The sequence below is a fragment of the Bos mutus genome, chromosome 8 (genome assembly GCF_027580195.1).
Source record: "Bos mutus isolate GX-2022 chromosome 8, NWIPB_WYAK_1.1, whole genome shotgun sequence".
NCBI classification, from domain to species: domain Eukaryota; kingdom Metazoa; phylum Chordata; class Mammalia; order Artiodactyla; family Bovidae; genus Bos; species Bos mutus.
The window spans coordinates 61,330,818-61,348,373 of NC_091624.1; the positions used below are offsets into that span (position 1 = coordinate 61,330,818).

General features: G+C 38.8%; 1 protein-coding gene across 3 annotated transcripts in view; it reads left to right on the plus strand.

Annotated features, from left to right (window-relative positions):
• Window positions 1-17,556, plus strand: part of TRPM6 (transient receptor potential cation channel subfamily M member 6) — a 165,591-nt gene that overhangs the window by 98,531 nt on the left and 49,504 nt on the right. For all 3 annotated transcript variants that reach the window (XM_070375764.1, XM_070375762.1, XM_070375763.1), the window contains exons 16-21: window positions 130-410; window positions 2,190-2,418; window positions 4,936-5,082; window positions 8,766-8,912; window positions 13,452-13,580; window positions 14,914-15,165. In XM_070375764.1, the coding sequence (XP_070231865.1) occupies window positions 130-410; window positions 2,190-2,418; window positions 4,936-5,082; window positions 8,766-8,912; window positions 13,452-13,580; window positions 14,914-15,165 (1,185 nt within the window). The remainder of the gene's footprint in view (window positions 1-129; window positions 411-2,189; window positions 2,419-4,935; window positions 5,083-8,765; window positions 8,913-13,451; window positions 13,581-14,913; window positions 15,166-17,556) is intronic.

Consider the following 17,556-nt stretch of genomic DNA (forward strand, 5'->3'; position numbering starts at 1 on the left):
GTTCTGTTATTATTTCCATCCTTTTTCAGTGATTTAAAAAATATTTCTGAGATACTCAATGTCTTTTGTCAGGTAGAACATCATCCATCTGAGTATTTGGACACCCATTCCTATTTTATATTCTAACAGGAAAAGTCTGCAGCCCTTCATAAATCAAGGAAGAAGTCAAAAGAAGAACAAAATATATCAGATGACCCTGATTCTACTGGCTTTATTTATCCTTATAATGACCTGCTTGTGTGGGCTGTGCTAATGAAAAGGCAGAAGATGGCCATGTTCTTCTGGCAGCATGGTGAGGAGGCCACGGTCAAGGCAGTGATCGCTTGTATCCTCTACCGAGCAATGGCCCGGGAAGCCAAGGAGAGCAACATGGTCGATGATGCCTCTGAAGAACTGAAAAATTACTCAAAGTAGGAGTTCTCCCTTCACCTCACACTTAACATTGACACTTCTTAGAATGGTTAGAAACCTTTATCTTCCACACCCTAGAACTTATAAGAGGAGTGGACTTACAGCGGTGCATTTCATGGACTCTTCCTTAGATAAGAGTCTTAAAATATTTTAAGGACTAAAGGAAAGAGAGGTGGCCCTTAGTTCAGGAGACTTGGGTTCTTATCCTGGGGCCAGCTCTTTACTAATGGTCAAATGACTTGCCAAGACTGTGGGACTTTAGTTTCTTTTTTTTTATTAAAAAAATTTTTTTTGGCCTCAGCACATGGCATGTAGGATCTTAGTTCCTCAACCAGGAACAGAAACTGTGCCTCCTGCAGTGAAAGTTTGGATTCTTAACCACTGGACCGCCAGGGAAGTCCTGGGACTTTAAACTATAAAATGTTCAATGAATGATTTTGGAACTCCCTCCTGACTATCAAACTCTTTGATACTAAGTTATATTAAAAATTGTTGTTTAAGTACCTCTCAGGCAGGAAAACAGGTAAATATATTATGTATTAAGTGCCAGAGAATGATGATGGAAAATAGAAAGTTGGGAATTTTTTTTTTTTATTTACTAATGCATGATGGTAGTAGGGAGAGAAGAGAAGCCAAAGTTAGTTAAAATTTTATAATTTTTATGTTATTTTTTTATTTTTTAATTAATTTTATTTTATTTTTAAACTTTACAAATTGTATTAGTTTTGCCAAATATCAAAATGAATCCACCACAGGTATACATGTGTTCCCCATCCTGAACCCTCCTCCCTCCTCCCTCCCCATACCCTCCCTCTGGGTTGTCCCAGTGCACCAGCCCCAAGCATCCAGTATCGTGCATCGAATCTGGACTGGCAACTCGTTTCATACGTGATATTTTACATGTTTCAATGCCATTCTCCCAAATCTCCCCACCCTCTCCCTCTCCCACAGAGTCCATAAGACTGTTCTATACATCAGTGTCTCTTTTGCTGTCTCGTACACAGGGTTATTGTTAGCATCTTTCTAAATTCCATATATATGCATTAGTATACTGCATTGGTGTTTTTCCTTCTGGCTTACTTCACTCTGTATAATAGGCTCCAGTTTCATCCACCTCATTAGAACTGATTCAAATGTATTCTTTTTAATCGCTGAGTAACACTCCATTGTGTATATGTACCACAGCTTTCTTATCCATTCATCTGCTGATGGACATCTAGGTTGCTTCCACGTCCTGGCTATTATAAACAGTGCTGCGATGAACATTGGGGTACACGTGTCTTTATTTTAAAAAATTTCAGAGAATGACAGTGTCTACTTTTTAGAGAAAACAACCTCCCAGAAGATCACCTGGGGATGTCTCCAGGTCTGGCTTCTTACTTAAGTTATCTGTGTATTTTGTAAAATCTTAAAAAAAAAAAAAAATAAGAGTGAGGGGTTTCCACAGTTTTTCCTTATATGCTAGTTTGATTTTGAATAGTCTTTTCTGGCAAAAATTCTTCATTAGGACCTATCAGGGAGCCCTACATAGCTTGTTTTGTGGTGTGGAGTCACTTCTCCTCAGGAATAGCTCAGGGACCGTCGTTGGAAACCCACTGTTCCTTCAAGAAAGGGAGAACAATCCATTTTCTGAGCAGCAGTCCCTTTTAAAGTAGCCTCTGCCTTTTACTGTCCCCTCTTTTCTCTTGGTCTTTTCTGAGTCCCATATGTAACCTTTTGGACGTTTCTGGGACTCTGGCCTGCCTTTATATTTGCCGCTCACCACTGTGTCATTGCAGACAGTTTGGCCAGCTTGCCCTGGATGTGTTGGAGAAGGCATTCAAACAGAACGAAAGAATGGCCATGAAACTGCTGACCTACGAACTCAAGAACTGGAGCAACTCTACCTGTTTGAAGCTGGCTGTTTCTGGAGGGTTGAGGCCCTTTGTTTCACACACTTGTACCCAAATGCTACTAACTGATATGTGGATGGGGCGTCTGAAAATGAGGAAAAACTCTTGGTTAAAGGTATATCTACTTGCTTTATAGAGTTTAATGTTATTAATAGTTTAGTCTGGAGGTCTGTACTTTTTTCATTTGTCACTTGTTCCAGAAGAGTACTTTTAGGAAAACCAATTATTAATACTGTTTTTGATTCTCACAGATGAGCAGAGATCTTCACAGTGAAACCTCTGACAACTACTTTATCTCCCACTCCTATGGTTTCTTTTTAAAAATGGGCATAATTGTGCCAGCTCAGTCCATTGCAAAGGCATACTCATGAGAAAGTGGCTAGAAGTTAAAAGCATGTACAGACATAAGTAAGATTTCATTATTAGTAGTCACCACTGTCCCTGATAATTATAATAGAAATAAATGAGACTTTTTACTGAGAATTTTCTTAGCTTAAGGATGCTAACCCATGATAAACTAAATAAAATTAGCAGTTGGTTGTGCTCATCTAATGTAATGTTTCAGGAAATAAATGGCTGTTTTATAAAGCTGCCCTCAAACACATTTGTTCACACCACTATATCCAAATTTTTGTATTCCATTATAGTTTAGCCTTATCTTTCATCTTGAATTAGAAATTAGAAACCCTTATTCCTGAAAACGTAATAACTTTCTGCTCTTTGTATACTTTATTTTTTATATCAACGAAGAGACTTAAGTGAAGTAAGACTAGGTGTTTTGCCCCCAAACATGGTGAGCTTACAAGACTGAATTAGCTACTTAAAATCTCTGACTTGCAGTAAACCATATTGCTCTCTATGCCTGGATCCTAATTTATCAGTGCTTGGCTTGTAAGTTTTGGGAACACTTCCATAAATAATTGTAAAATGACTAGTTCCAAGTGGATGAGGACTGGAGGAAGACTTTATAGAGTTTTATGTGGAAAGGAAAGCTCATGTAAGTGCTTTTAGGGAATAGACTCCAAACCCTTCCTTGGAAATGGGATGTTGATATCATTGAACACTGTTTCACAAGCTGATGGTTCTGCAGTGGTCAATGGCAACAGAATGTGGAGCTTTTCAGGAAGTAGATTAGGAATTAATTAGTGCAATATTATCATTGTGTTTGATAACTATGATGTTTCCAGACCTAGAAGATTGCATGTTTTTTGGGTTCAACATCTGAAAAGAAAACAAACACACAAACAAACCAATCCCTGCCAGAACTGGGACAAGTCCAGAGAACTTCCACAGGACATCAGGCTTTAAAACAAAACAACAAAAAGTCATTTCAGCATGAAAAAAAAAAGAAAGAAAGAAATTGACAAGAGCATGGCTTTAGTTTATTTAATCATGAATGGTATAGAGTCAGGGTAATCTTATTTTCATTCATTGAATCCTAGAATACTGGAGCTTAATTTTAGCTCAAAAGAGATAATGTTCACCAAGATGATTCTCACAGAATTGAGTAAATCCAAGCTCTTTACCCCGAAAGGCCATACAAGTTGAATAGACCATAAATAAATTCAAGAATGATAGCAATAGAGTGAAGGATGTCTAGAGTTATACATTCTGTAGGTTTTGCTGGCAGAGAAAATATATGTGTGATGGGAGATAGATGTAAACAGAGGGACTTGGTATGGTTTTACATTATTGATTTATAATATAAATAAATTTTAGAGTGTTTTATGTGATAATAACTACTTAGTGGCTTTAAAGAATTATTCAAGCATTATGCTCATTGAAAAAGAAGACATCTCAGTGTCCTGCCACTAGTTTTCTTTTTTTAATTAGAGGATAATTGCTTTACAATGTTGTGGTAGTCTCTGCCACACATTAATGCAAGTCCCCTCCCTCTTAAACCTCCCCACCCTGCCCACCATTCCACGTCTCTGGGTCATCCCAGAGAGCCGGGTTGGGCTCCCTATGATACACAGCCGCTTCCTGCTAGGTGTTGTTTAGTCGCTAAGTCGCTAAGTCTTACAACCCCATGGACTGCAGCCCACTTGTCCTTGGGATTTCCAGACAAGAATGGGTTGCTATTTCCTTCTCTAGCGGATCTTTTCGATTCAGGGTTTGAACCCAAGTCTGCTGCATCGCAGGCGGATTCTTTACTGTCTGAGCCACCAGGGACAGAGTGCTCCAAATTCAAGTTTGCTTTTTGGAACTATCTGAATTTTTTTTTTTTTTATATATTTTTAATCTACAGTTAGTTGCATCTGTAGATGCAAAGCCCACATATATGATGGGCTGGCTGAATTCCACCGTTAGGTTGTTCCACATCAGCTATCCTTCTATAGATGGACTTTTATGCTCAGTTTCTTAGTTGGACATTTAGGTTGACACTAATTTTTTTGCCATTACAGATAGCCCTTCAATGAACATCCCTATACATATGCTTGGATTCATGAGTATTTCTGAGGGAGACACTTCTGGTATTGGAATTCTTACGTCAGAAAATGTATACAATCAGGGTATCCACTTAACTGGGGGCGGATCTGACATTTCCTATACACCCAAATCTTGACTTTATTTGGATCATATGTGTGTCTTGTATAACCCTCACTACCTGCTTTGTTCTCCTCTTTTGAAGATCATCATCAGTATTCTTTTCCCACCTGCCATTTTGACACTGGAGTTTAAAAGCAAAGCGGAAATGTCACATGTCCCACAGTCCCAGGACTTTACATGGTATAATGGTGACCAGAACACCAGTACTCTCAAAGAAAATTCTTGTCAGGTTAGTACGATATCATGGTGAACTGAGTTTTTGTGACCTGGACTGCACACAAACGCAGACGCATAGCTTACTTATTAACAAACTATTTAACAATCTTAATCATATTATAGTATGGTCAGGTATACTATGTATGATAGTTCTGATTAACCTCCGTATATGATTAAGCAAAATATCCTATTTCTGCCAAAATCAAAGACTGTATTATATCTAGGAAGCTGCTTAATATTTTATTTTCCTTTATGACTAGTGGAACAAATAGACTTATTGTTTCTTGAAAGCTATAATAAGGGATGTCTCGTAGCCTTCAAAATATTTTATAAAATGCTGATTTAGAATTTGTGCTGATCTTCACTGTTTCATGCCACAGTTTTTTCATTTGTCATATCCAATGAGTTTGGATGGTTTTACTTGAGTTCCCAAATGTGTACTCTTTCATGGGTAACTTGAGCTGGTTCTCTTGCAACCCATCTTTGCTGAAGAGCCTCCAATATGCTGTCTGCACATCCATTTTTTAAATTTTGTGTTTCAACTTGGATCATTGCTGATGAAGTTGCCATTTACTATCAGGTGTTCAGTTCAGTTTAGTCACTCAGTTGTGTCCGACTGTGACCCCTGGCGGACTGCAGCACGCCAGGCCTCCATGTCCATCACCAACTCTGGGAGTTTACTCAAACTCAGGTCCATTGAGTCGGTGATGCCATCCAACCATCTTATCCTCTGTCGTCCCCTTCTCCTCCTGCCTTCAATCTTTCCCAGCATCAGAGTCTTTTCAAATGAGTCAGTTCTTCGCATCAGGTGCCTAAAATATTAGAATTTCAGCTTCAGTTTCCAATGAATATTCAGGACTGATTTCCTTTAGGATGGACTGGTTGGATCTCCTTGCTGTCCAAGGGATGCTCAAGAGTCTTCTCCAACACCACAGTTCAAAAGCATCAATTCTTCAGTGCTCAGCTTTCTTTATAGTCCAACTCTCATATCCATATGTGACTACTGGAAAAACCATACCTTTGACTAGACGGACTATGAAGTGTAGTGAACATCTTTTCTGGTACTTAATACTTCAGTGAGGCATCTTTAGCTAGTGTCTTGTCTGATGGGCTTTTGTACTTATGAGGTATTTGTTATAATGTTGAAAACATCTATGATAAATGTTAAATGAAAAATAATTAATTATAGTTTGTACGGATGGCATCTGTTGTGATTGATTGAGCATCCATTCTGATTGATAATGCCAGATCACTTAACCAGATGAGTTATTAAATATTTTGACTATCATGACTCTTTGGGTATATGTGTTCTTCTTCTATCCCTCCTTCCCTCCCTTCCCTTCTTTTCTAAGCCTGATAGTTCTGTTTGGGGTTCTCAGAGTACAAGATACCAGGTACATTCTAACCTTTACAGAGTGTGTGAGAAATTCTCTGTTGCAAAACTGGGCTTTGCAAGTTGTCATAATTGTGATTGTACTGGTTAGATTATATGTTTACTAAGTTTAGACTGTTTCATTTTTTTTTTTTTTAAGAAAAGAAAAGAAATGTAGTGCTGGCCTAACCTTATTAGAAATAGAAGGCAATCTTTATATGTGAGATATTCACATATACATGTTTGATTTTATATGGTCTCAAGGCTAACAGTACAGCCTTCTTTCACATTTTTCCTCATTTGGAGTTCCATTTCATGCCTTAAGGCTGCAAAATCTTTCCCTCTGGTAAGAGCACATGGCCAAGAACTATCTTTAAACCAGGCCACATTTTAAGAGACTTACTCTGAGTCACCCTGTCTGGAGAACATGTCATCATCTCCTCGAATCCTGGTGGAAATATTCGTGCTTGAGCAATCTTTCCAACACAGGTGTTTTTCCAGCACTCTGCTTTTCAGCCACAGCTCTTGGCAGATAATCTTGTGTATTTTATTTGATGTCATAATCAGATACAACATCAAGAACTTCATATACATGTCATGGTATTTGGTCTTTGAATTCAACTCAGAGATAGGCTCAAGTAGTGTTTTTTAAAATAATTGTATTTATTTTGGCTGTGCTTGGTCTTCATTGATGGCTTTTCTCTAGTTGCAGCAAGAGGGGGCTACTGTCTGTTGTGGAGGACGGGCTCTAGGGCACAGGGGCTTCAGGAATTGTGGCACAGAGTTTATTTGCTCCACAGCACGTGGGATCTTCCCGGATCAGGGACCGAATCTGTGTCTCCTGCGTTGGCAGGTGGATTCTTTACCACTGAGCTACCAGGGAAGCCCTCAATTAATGTTTTATAATATAATAATGAGAAGTTATTTAACAACAAGATCATTACTTAAATAGCTTTCTGGAGTCTTTCCGAAGTGGTACTGATGCCATTAAAATCACAGTATATGATGACTTTTAAAATCAGTTCTAAGCCATGGTTCTAAGCCATTTTAACTCTAGGCTGGTTTAACTCTGTTAGTAACTGGCTCAGTTACTGTACTTCTAAATCACATCTCTGATTCCACTGTCCAAAGTGACATGAATGACAGAACTATCAATTAGGCCCTGAGAAAACCCATCTAGAGGCCTGAGGCCTCAAAATTTAAATTTTCTTGCTATTACATGGATAATTCAGGCAAAACCTGATTCATTCCTTGGCTTGGAAATTCTTGGTAATCATGCAGGTCTGGTGTTCGAGAGACATCTTTTGTGGATAGGTTGAAGAAATAGGCTAGTCTGAGAGGCACCATAGAACGTTCCTTTCTTTTCATTTAATATGACTTTCGTAATATTACAAAAGTAGTACATTTCCTATTGAAAGATTAAAATCACACAGACATCTATGAAGTAGGATGATACCTCTTTTGCTTTTCTTTCATCATCCCTAAGTTTCCTCTTCTCAAAAGTAACCAGGGTGCAAGTGCTTTTCCCTTTCTCTTTCTTTTTTTCTCTCTAATGGCTCTTCTGAGCAGACACCTCTGTTAGTCACATTCATGCAACCGCTTTCTTGTCACACAGATATTCATTTCTCACCACCTACAACTGTTAACCCGTTTAGGCTGACCCATAACTTTTGAGAAACTGATGGAAAATGCTTTCCCTAGAAAATGCATGTACAACACAAATGCTTGCATATAATTGCAGCAGGCGCAAAGAACTCCAGAAACTCAGAGAGTTCATGAACTTCAGGTAAAGAACCTCTGTTATTAATGAGTGAAGAAGCTGTCAAAGTCAGAATTCTTAAGTCAACACTGAGCCTGACTTCCCTGTGACTTGGGAAAGATGTATCACCATTCTCTATCCATTTTTTCCTCCTTTTATGTGGAAACAAATCTATTCTCTACTTAATTGATTTCACAAGGACTTTATTTATATGAATATCCTGAGGTTCCAAAATTACTGATAAAGGAGATTAAAAAGAACAGGAAGAGGGACCATTTTAAAATGCTTGGAACTACTCTTAGTTTGACTAAATTTGATTACGGCAGACTCAACTTGCTTTTCAGAAATGCACTGTTCTCTTTACCCTGTCAAAGATCGATACAATACATGTAGTTTTTCTTCTGTTCAAGACTAAGATTATAATTTGGAAGGTGGATGCCCAATTAATTTCTCATTTATTTATTATATTTATATATTTATGAAATATATAATATTTTAGATATTTAAAAATGTTAGCAATTTAGTTAAGGCTCTGACAATAAATAATTATTTGTTTATTTTACAGAAAGACTGTGATTTGGAAAGGGGACCTGATGAGAAAACAGATGAAAGTCAGCACTTTGATTTAAAGAGTGGGCTCCAAACCCTTCCTTGGACCAGGAAAGTCTATGAGTTCTACAATGCTCCAATTGTCAAGTTTTGGTTTTATACGGTTGGTCTCATTTAAAAAATTGTATATAGTATTCAGGATGGTTAATTTTTAATGATAATGTTGATAGTGATATGCCTGATTTACCAACTTGTAATAAAAATATAGTTTAGAAAGAGTGGGAGGCCTGGCAAAGGAGATAGGAAAGAAGATTGGAGGGAGGTGAGAAAAGGTGAGGGCAGGTCTTTCCTACTTTTGGGAGCAAAAGCACAAGAATTTTTTTCTTCTTCTGAGTGTTTACAGTTAGCACAGCTGGAACTAAGCATTTGAAACTTTGTGGAACAATAAAATGAAAATAGTGGTTGTAGTATTAAGGGATGGGGGTGGATTAATTTCCCATCTTGGGCAAAAATGTCAGTAGTTGAATTGATTTTTTTTCTTTGTAGGAATGTTGTGTAATATAGACTAAAAATGCAAGTTTTTGTTGTTGTTGTCTTCAGTAGCAAATACTTATATGGAGAACAAGACAAATTTTAGAAAAATTGTATCAAATACTACATATGTCATGGATGGAGAGATGGCAAAAGCAGTAACTATACACTAAATGTATTCAGTGGTTTTTACATTTATTTGATAATATTTATTTTTCTAATGCTTCACTTCAGTTCAGTTGCTCAGTCGTGTCCAACTCTTTGTGAGCCCATGAACCGCAGCACGCCAGGCCTCCCTGTCCATCACCAACTCCCAGAGTCCACCCAAACCTGTGTCCATTGAGTCAGTGATGCCATCCAGCCATATCATCCTCTGTCATCCCCTTCTCCTCCTGCCCTCAATCTTTCCCAGCATCAGAGTCTTTTCCAATGAGTCAGCTCTTTGCATCAGGTGGCCAAAGTATTGGAGTTTCAGCTTCAAAATCAGACCTACCAATGAAAACCCAGGACTGATTTCCTTTAAGATGGACTGGTTGGAACTCCTTGCAGTCCAAGGGACTCTCAAGTCTTCTCCAACACCACAGTTCAAAAGCATCAATTCTTCGGTGCTCAGCTTTCTTTACAGTCCAACTCTCACATCCATACACGGCCACTGGAAAAACCATAGCCGTAACTAGACGGACCTTTGTTGACAAAGTAACGTCTCTGCTTTTTAATATGCTATCTAGGTTGGTCATAACTTTCCTTCCAAGGAGTAAACGTCTTTTAATTTCATGGCTGCAGTCACCATCTGCAGTGATTTTGCAGCCCCAACAAATAAAGGTGGCCACTGTTTCCGCTATTTCCCCCATCTATTTGCCATGAAGTGATAGGACCAGATGCCATGATCTTAGTTTTCTGAATGTTGAGCTTTAAGCCAACTTTTTCACTCTTCTCTTTCACTTTCATCAAGAGGCTTTTTAGTTCTTCTTCACCTTCTGTCATAAGGGTGTTGTCATCTGCATATCTGAGGTTATTGATATTCCTCCCGACAATCTTGATTCCAGCTTGTGCTTCCTCCAGTCCAGCATTTCTCATGATGTACTCTGCATATAAGTTAAATAAGCAGGGTGACAATATACAGCCTTGACGTACTCCTTTTCCTATTTGGAACCAGTCTGTTGTTCCATGTCCAGTTCTAACTGTTGCTTCCTGACCTGCATACAGATTTCTCAAGAGGCAGGTCAGGTGGTCTGGTATTCCCATCTCTTTCAGAATTTTCCACAGTTGATTGTGATGCACACAGTCAAAGGCTTTGGCATAGTCAATAAAGCAGAAATAGATGTTTTTCTGGAACTGTTTTGCTTTTTCGATGATCCAGCGGATGTTGGCAATTTGATCTCTGGTTCCTCTGCCTTTTCTAAAACCAGCTTGAACATCTGGAAGTATACAGTTCACATATTGCTGAAGCCTGATTTGGAGAATTTTGAGCATTACTTTACTAGTGTGTGAGATGAGTGCAATCGTGCAGTAGTTTGAGCATTCTTTGGCATTGCCTTTCTTTGGGATTCTAATGCTTATCTATAGTTAAATTGCTTATAGTCAAGGTTGTATATTTCTAAAACATTTGAAGTCATTATAAGAGGATATTTATATAAATGCGTTATATTTCAAAATATTCCTTGCCCAACCACACACTTGTTTCATATACATATTGAATAAGTACATAGGTCCAAATAACTTTTATGTTTTCAAAAAGAAAATTTTCATTCAGATGATTCAGGTTTTACCATTTTTGTGAATATGCAACAAAATCCTAGAGACTCTGATAGTAGCATTAAGAGAATTTAACCAACCCAGGGATCGAACCCAGGTCTCCTGCATTGCAGGTGGATAATTTACGAGCTGAGCAACCAGGGAAGCCCAACCATTGTCACATCACTGGGTAGAGTATTCAAGTGTTTTTTCCTTAGAAAATTCCAGCTTATGAACTCTTAGAGACAGGAACAACCTAAGCAAATGGACAATAATGATGATGGAAATAAACAAACTAGCCAACCATATCTACGCACCACAATGAACTGTATTAGCTGTGAGCACAGGCATTTTACTCATGGCCCTTACATTGCTAGGTTATGGTACGTGTACTTTATTAAAACAGTGTCTTGTTGTAAATGGTATGATGAAAAAGCAAAAATGTAAACATTTTTGGATATCTTTTTAAAACTTGGAAAGAAAAAAAAGAGTCAGAAGTAATACCACCAATATCTACAGTGTTTTGGTGTCTGGCCACCATGGAACCAGTGATAACGATGTAAAAAACGTCTGCTTGACAGTACAAGTTTATTTAAATTGTGTCCCTACGGGATCATCAAACATATTAAAACTATGAAATACAGATCTAGAGAAGTATGGAATTTACTTAACTTTCTTATATGCTTCTCTATTAAGTTTCTGAACTCATAGGCAATGCTAATAGCCATTATGCCTGCCTGAAATACCACCTATTGTAAATGCCAATTTGGTATAGTCAAAAGTGATTTCAGCCATTCTCTATGCAGCACTAAGCTTAGCAGACTTATCAAACTTAGGTAGAGCTCAAAAAGATTTGATAAATAAGGATTCAGTTTAAAATAATATGATTCTCATGAGAATGAACACACACAGAGGCACTTTTCCCCCTTTGATCTGGGATTTGTAATATGTGTTTATCAGCTAGTACTGTGTATGGTCTCTGAAGATATTTGAAGGGCTGCATTGTCTCATGCTTTGTTGGTGATTGAGAAATTGGTAAAGCCTTTCTGGCTGGCAACTTAGTAATATGTGTCACATTTTTAAATGTGTGTAGTTATTCTACTTCTGGAAATTGTAAGACATAAGAATGTTAGATAAGATCACAAAGCTGTTAATCACCATACATCTATGTGTATGTGTTTGCTGCTGCTGCTGCTGCTAAGTTGCATCAGTCATGTCCCATTCTGTGCGACCCCATAGACGGCAGCCCACCAGGCTCCCCCGTCCCTGGGATTCTCCAGGCAGGAACACTGGAGTGGGTTGCCATTTGCTTCTCCAATGCATGAAAGTGAAAAGTGAAAGTGAAGTCGTTCAGTCGTGTCTGACTCTTAGCGACCCCATGGACTGCAGCCCACCAGGCTCCTCCGTCCATGGGATTTTCCAGGCAAGAGTACTGTAGTGGGTTGCCATTTCCTCTCCAATGCATGAAAGTGAAAAGTGAAAGTGAAGTCGCTCAGTCGTGTCCGACTCTTAGCGACCTCATGGACTGCAGCCTAACAGGCTCCTCCGTCCGTGGGATTTTCCAGGCAGGAGTACTGGAGTGGGTGCCATTGCCTTCTCCAGTGTATGTGTTTACTGTGCCTTAATTCTTGGAAGAGACTGGAAATCTAGGTTTAATATACATACCGCTTAAACATACATTTCTTGATTGTCTATCATGTGTTAGGCTGAGTGCTTAAGTGCTATAGATAAAAATGTCAACAGTCTTTAATTATAAAGATTCACAATCAGATAATACTTTTCTATCAACCAGGATATTTTAATCAGCATAAAATAAAATTCTCAGCAGTAATAAACATCACAACTTATTATATTTGAAACAGTCTCCTACCAATACTGCTACTTTGGCATCCTTAGGACACATGTTTTCTGTTTAAATGGAGGAGAAGGTGTGTGATTCCCCCTTGCCTTGTTGTTAGCCTGACTGTGTCCATGCCAGAATGTGCAGGGTTCTGAAAATTCTGATCAGGAGCCAACAAGATGAAACAGTGCCCACTTTGATGCATTAGAGAATAGTGCTCTTCTTTCCTTCCATAGAATCATAGAACAGAGAACTGTGGATTCTTATGCCTTCCTTGATATTGGGCTTCCCTTGTGGCTCAGCTGGTAAAGAATCCACCTGTAATGCGGGAGACCTGGGTTCGATCCCTGGGTTGGGAAGATCCCCTGGAGAAGGGAAAGGCTACCCACTCCAGTATTCTGGCCTGGAGAACTCCATGGATCATGTAGTATATGGGGTTGCAAAGAGCTGGACACGACTGAGCACCAGGTGGTCCCAGTTATGTTTCCCTGCTATCATGTTGAAGTCCATGTGATTTCTGTTGAGTTGGGTCCATGTCTGCTTGGTATCCTCCACTATGACTCTCACTCATGACCAAGAAATGTGTCCCCCTCACAGATGGTGTACTTGGCATTCCTTATGCTGTTCACTTACACCGTGTTGGTGGAGATGCAGCCCCAGCCCAGCGTGCAAGAGTGGCTTGTTATTATCTACATCTTCACCAATGCCATTGAGAAAGTCAGGGAGGTGAGTTACCCTTTCTCCCTTTGTCTTCTGTACATCTCTGCTAGAGGTGTTCTGGGATGGGGTGGTGCAAAGGGAGAGGTCAAAGGTTGAGGTGGGGTGGACAGTGATCCTGACTTGGCATGCTGCAGGAGGATAATTGGGGGAAATTTCTGATCTCAACCTTTTCTTGTTGACAAATAATTTCTCTTGATTGCCGCTCTTTGAAAGCAGTTATTTTTGAGGACATCTTAGTGTGTTTATCAGTCACAGAGTGATAGTGTCTAGTTGTTATTAGACCCTCCGACTGTTAGATTTCCCATCCCCAGAGTGTTTTTTTTTTAAAATAAGATTGATTTTCATATAGTCTAACATTACTTACATATTATTGATTTCATGTCACATAGTGGCTAAAGTTGTACAATGGTAAAGAATTCATGTATAGCCTTCGAAAGTTCCTACTAAACATTCCTCTGGGGCAAGTAGTCCAAGAAACAAAACAAAGCAAACTTTATTTTTAATTTATAGTGAGTCACTTAAAAAAAAAGGAATGAATATTCCCATGCAGTTGTAATGTAATCACATATAGTATAACTTAGACTATTTTAGAATCACTGTATATGTAGCTCTACCTTTGTGCATTTACATATATTGAGTTTGTCCTAGAGCTCTTATGACCAATACTGTATATTATGTAGATATAGTCTTAGTAATATATTTATGTTGCCTGCTAGTTACTATTGTGGAGTTTATAGACAGTAGAAAATAATTCAGCAGAAAAATGTTATCAAAATTCTACCATTCTTTTTAATGCCTCAGGAAAAATGGGTTTACTGTCTGACATTTCAATTTGTCTGACATTCTGTTGCAGGGGTAATTTCTTGCAATAGTGAGTTCTAATGTCACGTTCAATTTGCTAACTGTTCACTAACAGCAATAGTGGGATCAGATTATAGGATTCTTTCCTTTCTTTGCACTAGGCTATTCATCATGAAATGGCATTGCAGCTATAGTCCATTGCAATGTCGAGTTTTAAAATTGTCTCAGCGTTTCCCTGTGTTAGTTTAGGATTGATCAAATCTAGAAAAAACTTTTCTTTCTTCCTTCCTTTTTTAAATTTCTAGTTGGGTTTTTAAATAGTTGACCAGCATTAACAGTCACATTAAGCTGTATTTATAGAATTGTTTAAATAATTCATTCCCCAAGGATAACTTACATCTCCAAAGCTGCCTTAAGATCTAAGGTTTGGCAGGATTCAATTCCTCTGTAAATGAACAGTTGAAGTATTGAAGATCATATCGATGAGACTCTTGAGTTATAACACATTCTTTGTTTCTTTCTTTCTGTCATGTTTTAGGTCTGTGTTTCAGAACCTGGGAAGTTTACTCAAAAGGTGAAGGTGTGGATTAGCGAGTACTGGAACTTAATGGAAACTGTGGCTATTGGCCTGTTTTTGGTGGGATTTGGCTTTCGGTGGGGTGCCCCACCTTTCTACACGGCGGGAAGACTGATATACTGCATCAACATCATATTCTGGTTCTCACGGCTCCTGGACTTCTTTGCTGTGAATCAACATGCAGGTCCCTATGTGACCATGATTGCAAAAATGGTGAGTACTGTCTGCTGTATAACCTGGTGTTATTTTAACAGTTCTACCTGATTTCATGGTTCATATTCAATAGTATTTTAACTTTTAAAATTATTTAAAGAAGTACACACTTCATCACCACTTATTGTATAACTTAAATTCATATTTAACCAATGTCCTTGGATAGCATATTAGATAGTTGACTGTGATACTCACCTTACCTTTTTGGTTAGGGCCAGATGATGGGGTATTGAGTCGTATTTGTCTCTGAGCACAGTAAGCTGAAATGCTGATTTGTCTTGTCTCTCCACCCCTAGCCAACTCTTAAATAGTGATTAGTATGGGCCACACTCTGTTCTAAGTACTTTATATATATTAACTCATTTAATCTTAAAAACAATTTTAATAGATGGGTACTATAATCCACATTTTACATTCAGGGAAATGGAGTTTACGTAAATTTCCCAAAGGAGTAAGCTGGGGAGTCAGGATTCAAATCTGGACCACCTGGCTCTGTCTGCCGTCTGAGCTCACTGTGCAATTGTATAAGCCCTGTCTAGCTGACTTTGCACAGGAGTTAAGAAGGACAGCACCTCAAGATCTTTGCTTTTTCTTCTAGAATACTCACAGAGAAGGGGCAAGCTCTTGAGAAGAAAGAGTTATGTTGAGATAGAGGAAGAGGACAGTAAAGGGAGAACCTCCAGGATACCAAAGATGATTTTGGTTACTTTATACTTTTTTTTTAGACCAGCAATATTTTCTCTGTTCTTGGTGACATTGGTATTAACTTGGAAATCTATGTTGAGGTAACCAATGTATCCCAGTGACTCAGTACAAGTTTATTTCTTCCTAATGCAAAGACCAATGGGTGCTCATGGAGCCTGGCCCTTATCCAGTGACTGAGGGATCACAAATCCTTCCTTCTTGGCGCATACCCATGTCATTATGTGGCTTCTCAGGTTTCCTATGACAGGGAATCAGAGGGATGGAAAAAATTCCATGGAGGAGCATGCTTTTAAAGGGATGGAGCAGCTTTTAACTGCTCTGAGGAGGAAGTGAGTCAAATCACTATTATTCCACAGCCCGTTGGCCAGAATAGGTCATGTGGCTCCTGCCTCATGGAAGGGAAGCTAATAGGAAATTCATGGTGTAAGTTTCTGCCACAGTGAACAAGTAGATTGATGTGATGTATTAATACATTTAGTAATGGAAATGAATTATTTGAAAGAGCCTTTAAAAGTTATAGTACATGTGTTTGGTACATGTATATATTATATGTGTTCTCAAGCAGTTCTCCATTGTGCATTAAAACAAGCAGGCTTACTTTGTTTTTTAAACTTTTTATTTTGTACTGGGGTATAGCTGACTGACAAACAATGGTGTCATAGTTTCAGGTGAACAGTGAAAGGATTCAGCCATGCATATACATATATCCGTTTCTCCCAAACTACCTCCTATTCAGGCTGCCCCATAACGTTGAGCAGAATTCCCCTGTGGTATATGATAGGTCCTTGTTGGTTATCCATTTAAAATATAGCGGTGTGTACATGTCCATCCCAAACTCTATAACTATCTCTCCCCGCCATCCTTCCCCCTGGTAACCATAAGTTCATTCAACCATAAGTCTGTGAGTCTCTTTCTGTTTTGTGATAAGTTCATTTGTACGATTCCTTTTTAGATTCCACGCATAAGGGATGGCAGATGATCTTTCTCCTTCTCTGTCTGACCGACTTCACTCAGTGTGACGACTTCTCGGTCTATCCATGTCGCTGTAAATGGCATTGTTTCGTTCTCTTTAGTGGCTGAGTAATACTCCACTGTTCAGATGCACCACGTCTTCTGCCATTCTTGTCACTGGACGTTTATGTCTCTTCTTGTTGCTGTTGCTGTTTAGTCATTAAGTCACGTCCAGCTGTTTGTGACCTCCAGGCTCCTCTGTCCATGGCATTCTGCAGGCATGAATACTGGAGTGGGTCGCCCTTTCCTTCTCCAGGGGATCTTCCCAACCCAGGGATTGAACCCATGTCTCCTGCTTGGCAGGCGGATTCTTTACCACTGAGCCACCTGGGAACCCCCAAGGTTGCTTCCATGCCTTGGCTATTGTAAACTGTGCTGCAATGAACAATTGGTTGCATGTATCCTTTCAGATCATGTTTTTCTCCAGATACATGCTCAGAAGTGTGATTGCAGGGTCATACTGAAGCTCCATTTTTAGTTTTTTAAAAAACCTCCATCCTATTCTCCATAGTGGCTGTACCAATTTGTGTTCCCACCAACATTGTAGGAGGGTTGAATCAGGCTTACTTTTACTGCAAAGACTAACTGAGAGTTAATGAACCACTGGATTTAACAAACGTCATTTTATAGTTGCTTTTACATCTTTTTTTTTTCCCCCTTAAATTCTTCAGTTTC